Here is a 21,771-nt window from a genome sequence, read left to right on the forward strand (position 1 = left end):
GAATAGGTTCAACTGGTAGTTTCGAGCTCCAGATGGCTCCGTTATTAAGGTGCGAACATAGTGATCGGAAGGTCTATGTTTCGAATCCAACTTAGGCATCCCGTCCGCTCCTTTCTAATATCTCAGCCCTCCTGATTTTCTCGAGTGACGTGGCAGCTAGGCAACGAAATAGTGTTAAAACTGTACTGTCATTATTATTACAATAGGTTTAACTGCAGCTGAAGATGTCAGAAAAGAACGATGTGACTTTGCAGCGCGTGGCTGAAAAAATGCTTCCAGGATATCCGATGTTCCCACCTGATCGTATACGCGGCTTACTGCATGTAAACACAGTTAAACTTTGCAGCCAAACGCGAATATACATGGCTGCTTTGAGGTTCTGCAAGAACGCTGATGATGGGTTTAAAGGGGGAAGGTTGTGCCAAAACGTTCAGCATGGGAGACTTGGAAAATGAGTAATGCATGGATTAACTTGTAGTTGAACAATGGTTGCGCCAAGACTACAACCTGCCTTTCATACGCAGTCCACACCACTGAGAACACTCGACCAGCATCGACAACCCAAAAGCTCCAAAGTCCGGAAAAACATGGCGGTATTTCCAACATAAGGCCAACCAATTAGTGCTAGCAAACCGATTGCCGCTCTTCTTTGCCAGTCCACACCACTGAGAACACTCGACCAGTATCGACAACCCAAAAGCTCCCAAGTCCGGAAAAACATGGCGATATTTCCAACATAAGGCCAGCCAATTAGTGCTAGCAAACCGCTTGCCGCTCTTCTTTGTTCATACCAAACTCACATGATTATTAGTAAGTACTAATCGCACCACGTGAATAACTACATGATATCTCAGCATCTCATGGCAAGAGCACCATAGTGCAATATGTTTGCGTTGAACGCATCCGCATATAACCATGAGAAAACCTTCGGACCGCATTCCCGCTGCTCAGTCGTCTCTGCGCCTGGATGAACCACGTTCAATTAGTGAGTGAATGGCTCTATAGGATGTGTAAATGTCCGCCACCGAATTTTCGACCAGCGTCTAGCGGTTGGTTTTTCAGGGCAACGCTCAATGATTTTAGAACAACCCCACAGAGCGGAATCTGTTAAAATTCTGTAGTAGTCAAGTTAACCACTCAACTAGTTATGGTGAAATACCAAGAAGGGTCACAACGTCTAAACAGTGACTAATTTGGATAGTGCGGAATACGGATAGCTGCTTGTTGGCATCCTGGCAGATGTGATGACCATGGTTACCAACTTCGGCCCCATATATACTTTTTTTAGCTCAGTGGCTTTCGAAAAGTACTTTACCATCGGCTGTGATAAGAGAACCCTATTTGACCTAGCTTCTGGACAAGGTGCATGCATTATTCAGACGACGGCGAGCAGCCAATTTGAAGTCTCCCAAAAGAGGTTGAATGTAGATCTTCAACAGGGTAATCTACAATATTATCAACTCGGTAAGGACTTCTCTCTACTTCCGCTATTTTGATGAGGTACTAATCGTAATAAATGAGGTTCACTTATACGAGCTACCATGAAAACATTTACTTAGTGGAACTTGTTTGTCAGAATCGAACCAATCGAAAAGGTAACATCTGAGCCACTCGTCCATTACAGCTTATAGCGCAACTACTTAACTAGAAAATGCCCTAGCCGGGCCGTGGCGCGCATAACGACATATACATTACCACCTTGGACTGTTACTAGATTCCCCATACAATTTAAGGACCCTGACCTAAGTTGAACGGGGTGTACAAAGATCTGTTCTGCAGGTCAGGTGTCCTTTCACCCACACACACACACACAAAAACGATACGCTTTCTTTGCGGAGTGACTGATCAGTGATTTTCGTTCCGGGTAGAAATGAGACTGACGAGAACCATATAAATACACGACAACAGTCTGCCAATCAACCGTATTTCTAAGTGGCCAGTTTTTCAGGTAGTACACGAAGCGTACAGAGAAGGATCTTATTTGAAAGTGGGCCACTACTTTGGGGTCCAAAGAGTGTTCGAGGTCAGTCAGATACTGAAGTTAATCAACCAAAAACAAGACGGTTAAAGGGAGGTCACACACCACAGTTTTTTATGATCTTTCTCGGATAGACTACTCTCCCTACAGCTGAAGTGCCGCACATTTTCATGAAAACCCTCCCCAGAACTAAAAATAGAGGTTAACGCGATTCACGGTGGCATGGAAATTTCCAACAATGAATGCCTTTGAAACTCTCAAGGAAGGGTACGTTGAAAACGGGGTTCGCTGCACTCCATACCGGAAGTACGATTAAACACCACCGTCCGTTATTTCAACACAAGTCTATTTCTCCCGCTTTAGGCTAAGTTTAAGAGTTTAGTGTGGGGAAAGAGTTGTAGCATCTGTAATCCGTTGTCACATATTTACCATTTTACCTGAACTTAAACAACATTTTGTGACTGTCGTACATATTTTAACATGACGTTTGTTTTACTGTTACCAATACACAATTTTTCGGTGCGACTTGCTGGCTTCTTGCTCAATGAGTGAATTTACGATCCGTTGGACTGTTTGCTGACTGCTAAACCAGTGGGACTGGATCTCTGTGTTTGAGCGAACTGTTAAACGTCACAATAAATCCCGCTTTTTCGGTGCGACTTGCTGGCTTCTTGCTGAATGAGTGAATTTACGCTCCGTTGGACTGTTTGCTGGCTGTTAAACCAGTGGGACTGGATCTCTGTGTTCGAGGGAACTGTTGAACGTCACAATAAATCCCGTAACATTTTTCAGCCGTGAATAACTTTCCTATCATGGAATATAACCTCACACGTGTGAATCGTCGATGAGAAATTTCTACGAGTTAATATTTCTTTCACAGCCGGTTACTGCATTTGGATCGGTGTAGTGGAGTGTTGGATCTACGCATTCGTGAGTCCTTATTCGACTACTTATTCTTTTCTTATTGTCACTCTGTGATTTTGTATTGGTTACTTTGCTTGTTCATTTGTCCAAACACGCTGATAAGGTCCTAGTCCGCTACAGAGTCAACTTCGGGTACACTACCCTTCTGAGACCTCATGATAGGTAAGGAACCACAATGTGCTAGAAGCCAGCTGACACTACGGCAATTTTAAACTACTCGTCTGCCCATGCGAATTCGGCATTCGCTAGTGAGAAGCCTTTTCACAGAAGAATTTGACCGGACAACGACCCAAAGTGAAGCAATGAGCAAATTTCGAGATAGTGGATATCCAGATGGTCTGATTAGGCGTCATTTACGAAGGGTTTCGGTACCGGTGGCGAAAACCAGTATGTAATGAATTCTGGCTTCTGTTATCCCATAGAAACCAGGGACATCAGAACTCAGTCAAAGGATTCTAACCACGCTCAACAGAAGGGAAACATTCTGTGCTCTGCACCGGTGCAGTTGAAGAACCACCCCCCGCTAACAGAACCACGGACTGTCTACAAAATCAGTTACGATTGTCGGGGAACTTCACACTGGAATCAGAGAGTACACAAGAAAAATAAAGTCAACCGAGAAAAGCGGATAAATATCGATCGCTACTGAGAGTCTCAGCAATGGCGAATCGTGTACCGGACACGGGGCACAAAATAAACTAGGAAAATGTCGAGTTTTTGAGGCAGGGACTACGGTCCAGGCCACAGAGACTGATGGCTGAAGCGGTGGGAACCGCCAACCATCCCAGTGGAAATCGAATAGAAGGCGTAGAACTGGCAAACGTGTGGACTACGGTTTCAGATCAGCCGACCTAACACATGGTGGTGTGCGGTTACCGGAAAGAGAAATCATCCTCGGAGGTAGCTTAGATCTGAAATGCACTTAAGCTCACCAACCATCGGCCCTTGAAGTAAATTGTCGTAGCGATTCCAATCCCATGCAGATCATCAGTGTTTACCAGTATAGCCAGGGGTGAATCATCAATAAAAGCACACTGAACCGGAAGATTAAGGAACCAAGCCCAGTGAAATAATTTTAAATTAATTGGAAAATGTTTGGGACCGATTGAGAGGTCATCGTTTCGGACAGGTTACAAATTACTTCAACCCATCAACCGTAAGATTTAGGCAACCGCACTAACCGACATGACCCTTTAATTGACACTCAACACCAATTTAATGTGCTGATCTGAAGAGGTTCTCCATCCGCCTTAAAACTTGGCCAAATTGGTGACCTGATCACTTGGTATGATGAAGCTTTTGTGTCGGAGGCGAAACTTTACCCGTATAGACGAAATACACTACTCATCTGGTTGTTGAAAACTCTTAAAAACATCATAAACTGGAGATTCAGCTGGGTTCCAGGTGAGTCTACTATCTAAACCAAATCCGTATGCAAATGGGTGTAATTCTCGAAACTTAAAAAGTGCCGACAGTTTATCAGAGGCTTCTGGAACGGCAAGTCCAAGAATCTTCTGAAACTAATGGGACTTCCCAGGCGTTTCATGAGCAGTAGAATTCCAGAGGAAGATGGAAAACTCCATCTTTCGGGAACTTTTTGAGGACACTTTGAATATTAATTCTCCCTAATCGTACGGTAAAACGCTACTTTATTTTTTTAATGCCTACAGAGGTGAAGTCGCTCGTCTTATGAATATTTTCCCGACTCCTAGAAATTGTTGACTGATTATATGAAAACAACACAGTCCTATGCCTACATCCCTATCTACTCTTCTGCACTTGTGACAAAGAAGGGATGCAACTTTCGAAAGAATTCAAGTCGTTTGCTCCAGAAATCGCTCTCATATTTTGCCTGGTCGCCTTATAACAACAAGAGCCTTTGAGCAGCGAAGGTTGAAAGAATTTTTCATACAGGGGATGTTTCTGAACAACCGATTGTAAGCATTATTCGCCGGAACAATGTTTGGTACCTCGAGGCAGACGAAAGCAAATGGAACTTTACGGAGGTGACTGGAAGTTTCAAGCTTTGCAGAAGCCTAGTGTAGCTACCCTTTCGCCACATACATGATTGTACAGGTCAACGCCACTCGCTGGACCACAAGATCTATTTTTTTCCTTGCACTCACAAATCACGCTACAATCGTGACTAACTTGACTACACAGCTCACAGTCAAGCCCTTCAGCCCAAGACCTCGTTCTTTTTTCCCTAATAGTACAAACCACGATACACATCCGATATCGACTGTCTACCGTCTGATACGGTAGCAAAAAGTCATGTGCTGACACCCACACACACGCAAACGTCCTACAAATAGGATGCCAGCACAGCAACACGACACAACTCAACAGAGCTTCGCACGTCGCCCAGCTCGGAGCAGAGCCGCTCAGGATTTTTACGGCGTTTCAATCACGGATATCCAACAACAACGAAGAAGACACGAGACCTGCATCCGGATTTACAACAGGATTTATCAAACTGTACCTGCAAAACGATAAGTCCCTTGTTTGCATATATATCTGTTGTAATGATTTTACTCAACAAGCGGACATTGTTAGTGCTCCCCGTTTTCTCGTTCGTATAACTGGTTTTCGGGTTCCGTTAGAGCATTAACACTAGCAAAGTATATGCACCATATAGTTTGTTGATTCCAACCTGGGCTGCTATGCGACTGCGCTTCATGTCACCTATTTGATTCTTTTATTTGGCATAATGTCGTAAGAAGATATTTAAGCGGCGTGGGATAAAGCAAGGTATATCCACCTGCGGTGTGTAGCTTGGAATATCAAGTAAATAAGTAGCTCCGAGGAAGAATAATTTCGGAGAGCAAATGAACCTTCCCGACTCGAGAAGCCAGTCGAGATATGTTCACGTGACTTGGATCCCTTAACTGAAAGATGGACGGCACTTTATCCTGTCTTAGAGCAAGTTGATCATATCGTTAATCACCCGCCCAACTAGAAGGGGCTCAGCTGCTAGTGTTCAACGGCTGGTCGTGAGGTTCCCAATAAGAATGGAACATCTGTACATTGCTTCTCAGCTTTTCGGCGTAGGTTGATTTCACTTACAGGACGAAATCCATATGTGTTGATCCTCCGAGCAATCGAGTATGCCGAATCTACATATCCAGATATCTGAGATTTCAGCTGAGCGTTCTAACCAGACGGCTGTCTATCTTGTCCCTTTTTGCACTGTATGATTGGACTTTCCAAATGCTGGTGCGTATCGTGTTTAAGATACTGTTCATTCAGTGCTTGTTCCGACATCAGGTGGAACGCGATGTGGTAATACGGCTTTTAATTTGGACAGTGCAGAGGGCTGTAGTTTGCTTCGCATCATGTTGGTTTGGAATACAGCTGTAACGTGGCTGCTAATGGTGATGCGGGGCCAGGCTACACTGCTTGTAAGCACAAAATAATCTGGGTAAGGACAATCGTCTGAGGCACCAGTGAACAGTGCAGTCCGAAAAAAAATACAGAACAAGAATTTGCCAAAGACAAACGTCCCCCCGACTTGTGCCACGTCAGGAAATCTGAAGTTATCCTCATCAACCATCTTCGGAGTTACGGTACTTAGTCTTGTTTCGATGAATGATCTTTTGTGGCCGAACGCCCTTCCGAAGAAATCCCAAGGTCGATGAACACATTAGTTTATGTTATGGACTTTGTAACGTTTATATGTTGGCCTCAGTCTAACACCACTAGTGTAATATCGCCAGCTCAGCGAACAAGCCAATGACCAATATACTACTATACTGCCAATAAAAATAATATGATATCACCTTAGCCATAAAAAGGTGTCTTATTGTTTCAAAGCATCAGCATAAGGTACGAAAACTTCCGATATTCACCAGTACAAACCACATAGGTTAAAGAAACTGACCTGTCCGAATGTGCCAATCTTGTGTCCTTCCAGAGTCCACAGGCTCACACCACAGTCAGTCGAACAGGTAACCACAAACATACGGCGTTCGAACCGCGGACAAAAAGCCAAACCACTGATCAGATCAACATGAGCTTGCCACTGACTCAGCAGTTCTGTTAAATTAAAGGGACGAAGAAACTCACAAGATTTCAGTCTATTTGAATAGTTTCACATTCTAATGAGTTTTCGATCACTGAAATTACCAGTTCTTTTGAAAAAATCTAGCTTACTGAGCCGCATATGGCCAACATGATTGTTTTTCAAAAAGTAGAGGATAAAATTAAAAACCTGAAAATTTCAGGGTACGGTTTATGGCTGAAACAGATAATAGTGAATTCAGCAAATCACCAAACGCGAAGTGAAAACCACTGCTGCACACTCCACAACATCCGCCAAACAGGAGCTGAAGAAGAACGCCTAGTTACTCTCACAGTTGCTGAAAACTCTTCGAACCGCATCCTGTTTGAGTCCAAGTGGAACAAAATGTCGATGGTTGACTGCGCCAACCTGGTACGCCTCCAAAAACAGGTCGTGCGCTATTGAAGAGTTTTCAGCCACCTTGTGAGTAGTTTCCCATAAGGAAATATACTGCGATATCTCGAATATCGTGCCAACTGAAACATGAGGCGGCCTGCGTGCAGCACATTCAGTTGTAGAATATCATAAACGAGAGATTCAGTTGAGTCTGTCGTGAAAACCAAATTGATTTGCAAATGAGTGCACTACCCAAGTCATATTTTGAGGCCGAAGGAATTACTGGCAATGGATACATTTACTCTCCGTTTATGGTGACACATCAACAGCCTATACATGTTCCAAATTCTAACAACTTCGGATCAAAACGGGTCGGTGAGAATATGTCGGGTGTGGAACATATGGTGGTGCCATAATCACGTGATCAGTTTTTTGGGATGCGCAGAACTAATTTGAGGAGTAATTCCGGATAGCACCTTGCACGCACACTGAAATCCACCTGTAACAAACGTGAGTATAAAAAATTTGTGGGTAGAGTTTGCGGGCGATTTTCACACAGTCCATAAGTTCTTGTTCTTTGCGGAAACTAATTGAGCACTTTAAGGTAGTGAAGTGAATCTCACGTGATCAAGTATCATCACCAAAATGCTTCAATTATAGGACTAGGATCAGTGCTTAGCGCATGGGCCATGAGTAGAAAAGTACACCATAATTCTGAACTTATTCAAGCGCCTGCTCAGCAAGTAGTGTTCAGTCCAGCAAGGAGTGTTCAGTGTCGGGTTAATGACATCAGAACACCGCAGCTACACACTCAGCTTGTGGAAGATACATAGTCGGGAGAGTTTAGTGGTTGCGGGATTCGACCAATTAGCATACGAATGAATGTCTTTTGCACAATCTTTGTTCTGCTTTTATATGATGGTGCTCTGGTTAGTTGATATCAAAGCCCTGAAGCTTGACATTCAGTATTCGCCTTAATTAGGGGCCACAATCAGTACATACTCTTGATCGTCCTGCGATCTGAGTTTTGGATATCTGACATACGAAGCTGGCTTGCCAGAACTAACCCACCGGCACACACACTGGACATATATGAAGTATCACGAACAAAATAACAGACTTGTTCACCGATGGTAGTGTACGCAGACGGGGTAATCTTAAAGTGAGATTTCGTCCAGTAACTAAGGCTAATTTATGACGAAACGCCGAGAATCCATTCGCAAATGCTTCATCCATATTGAGAATCATCAACATTACCCATCTCACAAACTCCGGGGGCTCTCGAACCAGCAGCAACCCAGTTATTGGTTTGAATACAAAAATTCGGCCACGAGCGGTTAATCAGTATAGTTAGCTCATACTCGGACAAGACACAGCACCACTCGTAAATCAACGAAAAAGGACATCACGTAGTCAAGTACTGATTGGATCCTCAAGTGACAGCATTACTGATAGGACTAACTCCCAATTAAGAACTTGTGCATGCTTGAAAAATGTGATTGGTTTGTGCAACGGATTGGGAGTCAAGCTGGTGGCTGCCCTGTTTATGCTGATTGCTTGACGGGCCTACTCGGTGGGTAAGGCTAAGCGCTCCCCCAAGATTTTGACATACACTGCTTGCTGTTTTCCTCTGTTCGGAAGTCAGTCCGGTTTAGATCGGTCGGGGAAGTCGATGATTAAAAGTTGGTACGGTATTCGAGGTACCGCTTCAAGAAGGGTGAGACCGGTCGTGGGATATCAAAGCGAGTTGCGTTCCGTCAAGTAAATTGCAGGCCGGCATTCTCTCACCGATAAAAGAGCACTTATTAAAAATCGAGACACTAACCAAAAAAAGCGACAGGACTGTGTAAAACTGAAAATACTGCAGATGAGGGAGTCTAGACTCTGTTATCCATATACGCATGGTTATTTTTATGAGAGTAAGCATGGTATAGAAGTGACTTGGTGGCCTAAGGAGTGTAATTAAAACCACTCCCCCTAGTCGTGTTTTTGCCTGATACGCTCTCCTAGTAAGAATACCTTATTTAAACACAGTATATGGCAGCCGTGAAACAAAACCTTTGGCACACAATTCTGAAACGTCAGTTATGAGGATATATGGTGGTCTTGGAGTGCAAGATGAAATACTAAGAAACTGCTCCAAATGGCCAACTACCCGAAAGCTCTGGCAGCGTATTTCACTTAGTGAAGTAGCCTGAATATTTCATAGAAAGGAAATTTTGATAGCGTGTTGCTTAAACTACTGGTCGGCTTTTGTAGTGCTTACGCGGACGAGACAATTAAAGCGACATTGCTCGTTTTAAACTTCTACTTCGGTGACTAGAAGCACCATCTAATATGACAGCAATCGGGACTTAATTGGCTTGGTTTCATGCTCGGTTTGCGTGGGCTATCACCCCTCTGTGCCCATGGTTAGGTGATTTAACACCGACCTTCTATAAAGGAGAACTGGTCATCAGGCAAACAGAACAATGCTAACAAGACTGTGGGAGGCAAACAAAGTCATTGTTTTAGGTCCGCTGGGGTTCTGTCAATCTACTAATAAGCTAACAAAGTTGTCCCGATGTTTGGCGCGATCTTCGTAGGTTGTGGTGGTGTTTTGAGGAATGTTGGGAATCTTTAATGGTCCCATAAGTGAAGTGAATATATGCTGTGAACCATTGTACAGTTGTTTCATCCTCCGTTCGTAGGTTGTGGTGGTGTTTTGAGGAATATTGGGAATCTTTAACGGTCCCATAAGTGAAGTCAATATATGCTGTGAACCATTGTACAGCTGTTTCATCCTCCTTGGAAATCATGAGCACTGCGCATCCCACGAAACTCAGAGGTCCGAACCATGGCCTTCTGGCCAGTGGTTCAGTAATTATCTTTTTGGATACGAGCAGCTGATCAATAATCTAATTAGATCTTGCCTAGACAAGACAGCCCCGCTCTTTTTTAATGACAGAAACCACGCCAATTGGTCAGGCTGTCTGGCTTCTCGAGTGACGGTCATTTGGATGGAAATTTAACCCTTCTCGTGAGGGATGTTTATTAAGCTGCTTATAGATTTTTTGGTCGTGTAAAGAGATCTGCGAATACATGACCAACAATTGATCAGTGTGTGACCACGTGATGCGGATCCCACGACTGAAGGAAGAGTAGCGTTGCATCTTGTATAAGTTGTGTTCTTAGCTAAACTGTTTATTCAACAGCTTTTCTTTGGACTGTTTCTTTCATCAAATTACTGAGGCCACTTCGAGGCGCTATACCCAATTTGACATTTGATTTAGGTCGTTTTATTTGAATGAGGCTGGTGCAGCATTTTGAGTATTCGTGTGCAAACCTGTTCTCAGAAATCCACTGGAAATTTTGTGCCAAACAACTTCGCCTTGTGTCTGCTACGGCTGATCGTCCCGACGGTATTTGTTTTCCTATTTTGCCGGAGTGTATGAATGGGCCGGTAGTTCCGACCCGTGCAGAAATGGTATGCATCACTAATACACAGTTATAATGGAAATAGACTTATTTTTCTTATGGAATTCCATGAGACCAATCGGTGCATTACCCAATTTGAAGTATAAAAAGATGGTTGAGCAGTTCATGTCGCGCGGACCATAAGCGAAAGTTGCGCAAATATAACTTGAAAGGTTTGAGAAAATTTGGCGCAAAAGCGTTTCACGTGTGGGCAGAACAAACATATCGAAGAATTCAAATCAATCAGTATTGTTTGCAACTCGCACCGAGCGGTAGTAACTATAAGCTGTGAAAATCCAGGTGAATTCTTACAATATGACCGTCAGTGTGCTCCGCAAAGCGTCAATTTCCGGAAAGAATATGCATAGATTCGGTGTAAACATACTAGAATTTCGAGTGTGATTCCAAGTCCTGGGAGAATTTTTGTTGTGCATTTTTGATCAGGTTCAGCTCTTAGGAACGGGATAACAAGACATTAAACTCTCCTACCACTTTGAAAAAAACATCCAATGGACCTGCCTGGTGGTAAGAAAGTTGCTTCTTCCTCTCCGTACATGCAGTATTCTTTGATGTTCCATATTTTGACGGTACCTTCGACATCTCCGGTGGCCAAGTACTCATTGGTGGGATCCACGGCCATGATTATGTTACTCGCTGTGGTCGGGGTAGATCAAGAAAGGTAAGGTGGATGATGAGGTTTTCTAAGTCTCGTTGTCAACCCGGCCAAACCCAGAGGCGGAAATGACCGGCTAACAATCTGCTCCATATGTTCTGACTATCATGTGCCAGAGGTATAACCCGTTGCCTGGGGAAGCGCTCAGTTGGCCCTGTTGACTACAGTGAATGTATCAAAATAAATTTTCAGATCCACGCTGGTAGGTACGCCTTTTCCGGTTTCTATCCCAACAGCGAAGCCTTATGGCTTAAAAACACAAAATGCACGTGTCGAGCTGGCATAGGAAATCCGTTTGTGAATTCTGTTCCCTATTTAGAAGGGTGGTTAACCGTATCACTTGCGATGAGCTACTCTCAGCTAGTCAGTATTAACTAATATGTGATGGACAAATAAAGTTCACCTTAACACTTGGCATACACATTTGGACAGTTGATCACTGACGTACATTCTTGCGGTGCGTAATTTTTACACATTCATTAGACAACCTCAGTCCTAAATGGCAGTCTGTTTGGGTGTTCGTGGCTCTGAATATGGTTCCCTTTTAACTAGTAGTTGATTTCACTTTGATGTGTCCAATGTATTTGAAGTTGTTGTACTTTCACTATAAATCCGTTCAGACGAAAATGGCTTATTTAAGCGTATTTCTAATAATTTCAACATCCGAATACCTCTCAAACCTTCTGTACGATAGTGCATACTAGCGACTACTCAATTCCGTTAACACAGCTGACCAGCCGTGGATAGAAGGTTCGTAGTCTTGGTATATTTTAAAGGGTCTGTCAATCCTTGACCTGGAAGAGGGTTATGAAATATATTGCAAAATGTTTGGGTGACGTATATAGCGTGGTTCGCGCCACGCAGGGTTAGAGACACTGTATGATATGGCTGCTAATCGATGTAAGTGGCGTTCTATTTGCCCATTCTCATTCAGATTGCCTGAGTGAGGTGTAGACACATCGGAATTATTGTAGTAAGCTAGCAATAAGTCTTTTCTGCCTACTTTTATTCTTTTTCTTCACTATAAAGCTTATAAATGAATCATGGTTGTAAGGCAACCAAGCATCAGTCTTGAACACTGATGTCATGCTGTCGATGCTGCTGCTGATTATGATGATGGTAAAGATGAAACGACAAATTGTGGTTGGGTGACTGTGCTTAGAAAAAGGAGATCACCATCTTGTATTTGGAGAAGTTAACAGAAAACTGGCCAAATATTTTCGTTGTTCCATTTAATGGAAACAATCAAAGGCATTTCCTGCTAATACAGACGTCTGTTTAAATATAGCGATATGTGACTTACATTGAGTATCTACAATACGGATAGACGGGAGTGTATAAGAAGCTCTTACTCTCGTCAAAAGCAGAGAAAAATGGCTCTAATTCTGGACTTATGTTTTCAAGACATACCAGGAATACAGGCATTGGGTAAAGTTCTTGTTGGCAGTTTACTAAAGTTGGATTCTGTATATTCCATGTTCCATGTAGATTCTATCCTATCGACCTAGATTTTCCCTTCACCGGTGTCAAAAAGTTCAACTTTCGAAGCATACCTGGGTCAGTAAACAAAAACAACCCCAATCCAGATGAGCCGTTCTCATATGGTTTAAACGACTTGGTTTCTGGTTGTTCTACAGCAGTTCTTTCATTGCCTTGTTTCCTCGAAAGTTCTATGACAGAATTTCTTACTTTCTGGTGATTTTATACTATGATTCTGTCAAAAAACTACTGGGACATAGCACAAGCTTATGAATCTCTCAGTACGATGAACATGGGCATTCTATATGGCCGTGAATGGGGAATTTACTACATGGTTTATACACGAATATGGTGTACCTTGGGTAGACAAACTTGACCACTGAGAGAACTCCAAGCTCATTTTCTAATGGCGACGCGGAATCGGTTAGTTTGTAGTAGAAACCCTTTTACCACCATTGAATTTAGATGGTGTGGTGTGGTAGACCAGACTGTTTTGCTCACCTTATGGTGGATACAGTTTTTTATGTATCTATGTGCACTTTACCTCTTGTAATGAAGAGTGCAAGCTACTGTATATTCTTAGGGTACCTGTAACCATCGTGCTGCCGTGGAAGTCGTCAAAAACGTCAGGTGTGTGCTAAAATCGGCCACTAAATGTACTGGAAACGCAATATGTTTTTAGTGGAGTCGTTTGGTACATTCTAAATGGGCCTTTTGTTTCTCAAGGACAGAAGAAAATATTGTAGTTTGAGAATGTATGCGGTGCGACTATCAACTAGTGGGGAGAAACTAGGTAACTGATCCAATATGGACGAAATTTGAGAACCAGAAACTCTAAGTCATGTGAGGAGAAATACAAATCACAGCTTATTTGAAAGTGCCGGAAGTTCAACAGCAGTAGACGGAACACAAATGACAATAAATCTAAATATTAGCAGATGGGACTAGCTTGTTGAATGTTAGTCAGGTAGGTGTTTATCTGTTTGCCGAGCTTGGAAGTTGGTCTATATGCTAGAAACGACTGCAGTCGTTCTTATAGATGACCACTGAAGAGTACTACCACTTTCGGGTTGACTGAATCTAAAAATGCTAACTCTATTGTTGCACCAAGACTTCTCCCCTGAAAATCCAGTCTTTAAAACGTATCCCCCAGTAATAATATTTTGATGTTCTAACAGGGAATAGGACAAACTGTTCAAATAGATACCTAAAGACGTTCCCTACGGAAAACTGCTAGCTTAGTTTCATTTGCTGGGCGGAAAATTTCACATCACTTTCTAAACACATACATCTGTTTTTATTATAAACAATTTAGCCAAGTTTCACAACTCTGGTTAACCCTGGCTAGCCTCACACCACCATTCACAAAGATGAGTGAGAAAGTCGGTATTGGGTATTGGAAGTTTGACCTAAGCAGACACTGGAGATGATCAAGGTATTATAATGACTCTAGGGCGACTTGATTCTTGTCTGCCAACTCGTGAATGACCAAAATCATTTCAACACCAGCATTCTATGGGTTCCGCAAAGCACGCCCCACTGCGGTTGCCACCTGAAGTCTGATACAAATAGGTCATCCCTTGAATACCATCTCCATAAAAAGCGATTTCAATTTCACGTCGAACACCTCGAACGTCATATGGTAGAAAATCGCGGCGGCGTCAATACTCGAGGTCTAGTAGTTTACACTCTTCCTTGTGCACCGTCTGGAAAGTTCTATAGAAGCTTCCAGGCATATTCTTCTGCACCCACCTTTCAACATTGAAATACGATTAAAATAGTTCTTTTTTCAAACTCACATTTAGCGTGAGCAAGGAATTCTCCTATGAGAATGCAAGAATAGGCGTTCCAGAACCGCACTATGCCGTTGCCTCCACAAGACACCAGGTTGGCACCCCTCTTGCTTCCCGAGCCAATGTGCTTGCGTTCAGTCAACAGGATCAAGCGCGAAACGTTGAACAAGAAATCTCCGAACTAACACGGAACAGAAAATGGAGAGGTTAAATAGGATGCTGAAGTATGTGCATTCTATCCATCCTATCAGCATGAAAGATCCCGGAGAGAGAGTCTACTGCGACATCCCTGGGATCCAGATCCGCTGATGCAGGCTAATGGAACCTTTCCTCAGGAGAGCTTTTATTGAATGAGAGTCAGATGATCAGCTGACTATCTCTCGTACGATAATGGCGACCACACAATACTTTTATAATCCACTGATCAGTGTGCATCCAGATCATCACAATGGTGGAGTTTGTACAGCCATTCATGCGGTTTCGTATGTTGTCCACATAAACCTGTCTTCTAGTCATCACGATTCAGTAATTATGTCAGGCAATCAAGCGCTCCCCTGTCGTTGAGATTAGCTGGTAGAGGGGGGCTGAACTCAGTCAGTAATTCAGTAATTCATAAAACGTTCGCCTAAGATCAATGGTTTCATCTTCCACAGTGCCGTCCACCGAGGATAAGGCGAATAAGGGAATGAAGGTAATGGTCTAATCTATTCACTGACGTCGAATGATTCTGTTTATCAGAGGCGAGATAGATTGAAAGCTACGCAGTGAAGGCGATAGCTATGGTAATGGACTTCCTTGTGTAGATGCTAAGTCGCATGCGTTTCATGTAGATTCGAATATGGAGCTTGATGCGAGCCGTTGATATCTACGTACTCCCAAGGTAATGAGACGGAAGGTTTTTCTAAGAGCTACCGAGAGGAGTTAGCTAAATATCATTAAAATGACTACTGATCTTGAGTCTTTCACATCAATGCATTGGTGTCACCAGTTGATTCCTACAAATAGAAAGCGAATACCCCTGTTTCCCAGAATGAATTACCGTAACAATGCTTTCTGATGGATGTTTATCATTTCAACCTTCAGTTAGAAGCGGATTATTAGACGAAAAAACTCTAGCCGGATGGTTACTTGTACTGTCATCTTGTAGTATAACGATGAATTCAGTAGTATATGTCAGAAGTAGGAATTAACTTACCTTTGGCAACTCACTGGTACTTCCGTGGTGGTCAAGACTGACTTTGATAGTGACCAGAGAGTCCGATTCTACTCGGGCACGCGCATCCACGGTTTCCACGGATCCATATGGCTGCGGTTGCACTCGACCTATTCAACTAACCTTGTATTCAAGCAATAATAGATATTGTGCCAGCAAACTGTTCAGGCCTACACATGAAAATGTTCTCCAGGAAGATCTGTAGCTTGTCAAACTTGACTTAACTGAAGACCATCATATCGGCGGAAATTTGACAGCCATCGGGTTTGAGCTTATTTCTCAACTGACCACAGGTTAGTTGTTTCGGAATGCGGATATGGGCCACCCATTTCACGCGGTCGGTTTTTCGTATAACAACTTAGTACAGTGATCTTAATTCGTTTAGGATCTTAGACCTCCGAACCCAGAGGTTCCCGTGCAATCATTGCAAATGGAGACTGTCATACATTTTAATTTGCAATCATTGATGTATCAGTTTTTCACCGCCATACAGAAATGATGACGGTACAACAGATCGGTGCAAATCAACCTTGGTGTAGATTATACACGAGATGATGTGAGCAGCCACAGCAATGGTTTCCTGACAATTTGAGCATTTATTTTATCATAGCCTATTGCATTTTTAGGTGATCGACCATGGCAGACCCAACTCCGAGTTCCCATCAGCTATTTTGTGAACTTCCACTCAGAATGAATGTGCGGCCGATTCCTGTGCATTTCGTTGATTGGCTGACCAATTTTTCCTAGGATTGCTAAGCCAACAGGATAGTGTTTCAGAGCCCTAGTACGATTGACCATACAACTTTCTCGCCTGATATTCTGGTTTCGGGTCAGTATTGTCAAAACGTTACTCTCCTTTGCATGAGGCTGCCTGTTGGAATCCACTAACCAAATCTTCAGCGATTTTCGTTGCTTCTGTTTTTCTGGCCTATTGATCAGGCCGAATTTCTTCTTTGGGTGGTTTTACAAAAATGAAAAACAACAGAATCGGACTCATGTGGGTGTGAGGGCCTTACTATCCTGAGGACCAGACCGCAAGGCAGATATTAGTCGTCTGGGGCAACTTACTCATGTTTCTGCCTTAGGAGGTGGCATCATTTCAATCCTAAACCTTCTCAAAGCAGGACTGTTCGTCATGCGGCAGCTCGTTTTTTGTTTGGCTGCTCTCTGCTAGCTGTTTTAGAGTGAGAAACGGAGTCCAAACTTGAGCAGAATTGCAGCCTGAACACGATGGCAAGGAGATATACTCTGTCCGGGAAATTTTTTGGTACCGATGGAAGAGTTTATCAATCCCGTGCGAGTGGCATGCAATGCATCCACAGACGTTCCACTAAATACTTACTCTAGTCAGCCTTCCAGGTATTGCAGAGGTCTGGTGGACGAAAGCAGTAAAAGGCACCAACAAACTACTCTGTTCTCTCTCATCGACATACTAATATATTCGGTGAAACTCTTCAGATCAGCTGACGTTTGTTGACAAGTAAAGTAATTAAAGAGAGTAAATGAATGAATAACCAATCAAAAGGCACTAGGGAAGATCAAAACTCACGTCTTCATTCATACGTTTGCACCGCTGCGTCATTCGCCGGGCTGCACACTCCGAGTTCGTGTTCCATACAACTAGTTCGCCGTCATAAGATCCGGTAATGAGTCCATTTGGTGGCAAAGCCACGCCGGTGAGTACATCATCGCAATGTTCCTGAGGTTATTTGCAAAATTGTTTGCGCAATTACTAAGTACTGGTCTTCTCCATTTATGAATATGTGACCTCACAAGACCTAATCCGAAGTGACCTCTCGAAGAACTTTCGTTAGCCTTATAAGTCACATCGTGTCAGGAAATGTATCGTTCTCATTCGGCTCAGGTTACTCGTTCCAGTAAGATTAGTTTGTGTATTTTTTCTTTCATTGTGACTTCTGTCTGTTAGCCCATTCCAGACAGGTTGGCACTATGCTGGGGTGTAAGTTAATCGATAAAAGAAAATGTCATGTGACGTATGAGTTGGTCGGAACTTAATGACATTGGCTGACGTTCATTTTGAAGTCAATCGTACTCAGCCAAGAGTCTATTGTTGATACGAGTATTCCCGTTCGTGAATGATGAGGAGAGTGAAAATTTTATGTGAGAAGTTGTCATTCGAAAGGCCAATCAATACATGACCGCGTGATGCGAATTGCGTGACTGAGGGATGAGTGACACTCCAGCTCTAGTCACTCACACCTCACACTTCTGGTCAGCAAATCATAGTCAAACAGTTTAAAGCTCAACTTATCACCTGGAAACCGCGAGTCTGAGTCGCTCACGGAGATTTGTGAGGTGTGTACTACCCAGGAAACGGTTGCACAGTGCTTCCTAGCTTTTCAGCACAAGAGGTCTTCACTCACAGAATGGACTATCCATTGAAGAAACTATCTAGTCTCCTAACACCAGCAATGAGAGAGGCCTATTCAATTGAAACCGGACAGCTTCACCGTGTACTTATGGCAAAGAAATAATGATGAATAGGTTTAGCTGGTATCTGGTATCCAGAATGTGCTCAGTCTGGGTCTTCGCTCTCCATTCACGCATCATCAACGGCTGTGTATAAACACTTTGTCGCACATTGATAGCTGAAGCGACAGTAGTGACGTGTCATCAAAACCGTTTGAAGAATCCTACTGAAATACGCAACTGACAGGATGAGGTAATTAGCTGTCTAATTTATACACAAAAAGCCTGCAGAAAGTGGGGCATCTCTAGTCGTGCATAATTCTTTGGTAAGTTACTTGCTGATACGTGGTCACATTTACCATGTCTGGAATAGGTCGATAAAAAACTATCTACTCACTGGTCCACCTTTCCATTCTGAGGGATAGACGTAGTGATCCCGGAAATTGGTTGTACGGAAAACAGTGAAGTGGTTCGAATTACCCATCACAATGACGGCGCGTTTCAAAATAACCACTTGTCCAACCTCAGCGTGGGCTCCTCCGAAACAGATCAAAGTGTGGTGACAGTGCCCGTTCATGTCCCAAATCTGGGTGGGAAAATTTCCGAGAGGGTAAACACTACTGACAGTTTATTCAGTAGCGGGAAGAAACTTGACCAGTGAAACCAAGATGCGCAGCCAAATTCGGAGTGCACCGGTTATACCAGAATATACCGAACCAAATAAGGTCTGCTCACCTTTATTGTCCCATCGGTGCTGCCTGTATAGAATTTGGAACCGTTCGGATCTTGTACCAAACATGTTAATTCGGCGTCATTGTGACTCCGAGAGATATTTTTGACTCGTTGCCCCGTATCCACCAGCCAAATGGAGATTGTTCCACCTTGACAAGCAGAAATCACCTGAAACCACACCAGCGTCACAGTGTACTTGCAGATTTTGTACCCCAGTAGTGGTAGGTACAAAAATGCACCGAAAATTGACATCCTAATTAGTCGCTTGTGAGAGGTTTCATGTAGCGCGGATCGGTCCCTGAAAAACTAAAATGTGACTACGACAGGTCCTTTTACTACCCTTACAGCTAACTCATTCTTAGGAATTAGGATGAATGAAATTATTCATTTCGTCAAAGTTCCAAGCATCTAAACAAGATGGTGAAAAAGATGTGGTAGATCATTATTTCCTTAACAGAAGATATTTACTTGTCATTCCAGACAGCATTTTAAACAGAAGAGCTCTGATATCACTTTCACTTTTGTAGGCTCTGTCCAAGGTGACAACACTAGCATCCTTAGCGATCAGGAGATGCAATACATTGTAGAGTGCTGCATGCTGTAAAGTGAAAAATCTTATCCATAGGTCTTGTCTTCCTATCCGTTTGACTTTCCAATCAGGGACGACACACCAAGACTTGCATTCCTATTCTTTAGGAGTCTTAGCCGAATCCCAGCTGAACCTCTCATTTCGTTGAAAAAGTGCACGAGACCGATTATGAGGAATTTGAACTTGAATACAACACCAGAAACTGCACACTCACTGGAAACTCCAGTTTGGTCGCCTTATCACTAGTTTGAATGGAGTGAATTTGTTTAGTTTGACTTCTCCAGTTTCTGTCCCGTGTGTACTTTTAAGAAGTATTCCGCATGTTTTATCAAATTCTGCGCACCATGTACTTCAACCGATTTATCTAGCCACATTACTATGAGCCTACATAATTTTTTAGCAACTGGCAGTGCTTTGTCCACAATAACGTTGGGTGGATGTTTACATTGGAAGGATGCGATCAAGATTGGCTCAACCACATTTCAGGCTCGTGTGTGCTTTTGCACCAACGAACAGGGTAAACTGTTGCTTTCAAGAAACAAGCAACAGCAAATTTAGAATTTAGACTGTAGAGTATTAGCTAAAACCCATCGGTCCAATCTAGGATACTGTACAAATAGATAGAATTCGTTACCGATGAATCGCTACCTACTTCACTGGAGTTTACTGATTGTGAGATGATGTAACAGCGACGCTTCAAATAGAACTAGTTGTTTAAGGTCAGGGTTTGACGACAAGCGGCAAAGTGAACTTCCATCTCAATGCTTCCCTTGAATTAATGAATTAACCGATTCTGAGAAACAGATCACCCTGTCTGCTTGATGACGTGATTCGTATGAACAGAACTCTTGTATTGCATGTTTTGTTTTTCCAAAGGAGAGTGAGGATATACACCTGAATGCATCCCTGGGTTAGATTACGTCTTTGACATACAATAATTCGGCCGGATTTCCTTTCGTGGGCCAAATCATTGCGTACCGAAAAGCCCATACGGCTGTTCCGATCCGCACGTGGTCACGTGATGTGCATATTAGCTGCTCGTGTTTAAAAGGTTTATTGTTCAGCTGTTGGCCCAGAAGTCGTGGGTTCGAATTACTCCAGGAGATTCATGAGATGCTCATTGCTGATGACACGTAATAACAAGGATGAAACAACTGTTGATTGTTTCTTGGATTTTTTGGTTTAAGTCGACTTTGCTTGCAGGACAAAATCTTGACAGAACTTTATAGACTTCCTTCTCTTATCAACAAACGAGGACAGTGGCTATCTGCGTCTCGAACCGAGACTGTGTTTACATGAAGTCACAGTGTTTGGGGCGGAACACTCAGAATTACTGTCCCAGGACTGAAGAAGGAGAAGCCAAACGCGAGTAATGTGGGTTCGAATTCTACAAGTATTTTGACTACTCACTTAGTGCGGTATCCTATCGACCTTGATGGTGTCGGTGCTAATGACGGTCCCTCTAGCCTTAACGAGTTGTTCTTTACAAACAGTATTGCCGTCTAGGCGCTCCTTTTTTCAGACTCGCCTCCAGGTGCACATAAACTCCCAACCATCTGCGTTCCTTTTATGAGCAATGCTGCAAAGTGCTATCATCAAAACTTGCTGGGATGATAAAGCAAACTAACCACACACACAATTAGCTCAGTTTCCACAACCATCTAAAGAACTAACTACTCTTATATTTACAAGTTCGAAGCTGCAGATTACCACAGGGCCTCCAGAATAAGTTGATACCAGCTGATCAGCCTAGGATGAGGAGAAAGAATTCACTTACCTGATTAAATGCGGAGTTAAAGATGACACCAACCAGAGGTTTCTCATGGCTATAAACTCGATCCCGTACTTTGACCTTCATCTCCAACATTGTCAGCGAGGAGTTGAACGCGAGAAAAAGGCGAAGCTTGTCTTCGTGGAACAACATCCGTGTTACGACTGAAATGTTTCCGGAAGAAAGTAGGAGTTATCCTTACTACGGAATGTTTGTTCCATCAATAAGACGTCCGTTGTGCTTAATATGTTGCTGAACAGCATTCTAGTGTGTATCATAGCTCATCAGCCAAAACCCATCGATTTACCTCGTTGAAGCTGACAGTTTATGTGATGTT

General features: G+C 43.0%; 1 protein-coding gene across 1 annotated transcript in view; it reads right to left on the reverse strand.

The window, feature by feature from the left end:
• Positions 1-21,771, reverse strand: part of T265_09764 (hypothetical protein) — a gene marked incomplete at both ends in the record, with an annotated part of 53,590 nt that overhangs the window by 15,310 nt on the left and 16,509 nt on the right. Inside the window, 7 exons of the mRNA XM_009175935.1 lie at positions 6,783-6,937; positions 11,346-11,408; positions 14,706-14,880; positions 17,462-17,611; positions 18,740-18,928; positions 19,078-19,242; positions 21,441-21,598. Coding sequence (XP_009174199.1) covers positions 6,783-6,937; positions 11,346-11,408; positions 14,706-14,880; positions 17,462-17,611; positions 18,740-18,928; positions 19,078-19,242; positions 21,441-21,598 — 1,055 coding nt within the window. The remainder of the gene's footprint in view (positions 1-6,782; positions 6,938-11,345; positions 11,409-14,705; positions 14,881-17,461; positions 17,612-18,739; positions 18,929-19,077; positions 19,243-21,440; positions 21,599-21,771) is intronic.

The sequence above is a fragment of the Opisthorchis viverrini genome, assembly GCF_000715545.1.
Source record: "Opisthorchis viverrini unplaced genomic scaffold opera_v5_300, whole genome shotgun sequence".
Lineage (NCBI taxonomy): Eukaryota > Metazoa > Platyhelminthes > Trematoda > Opisthorchiida > Opisthorchiidae > Opisthorchis > Opisthorchis viverrini.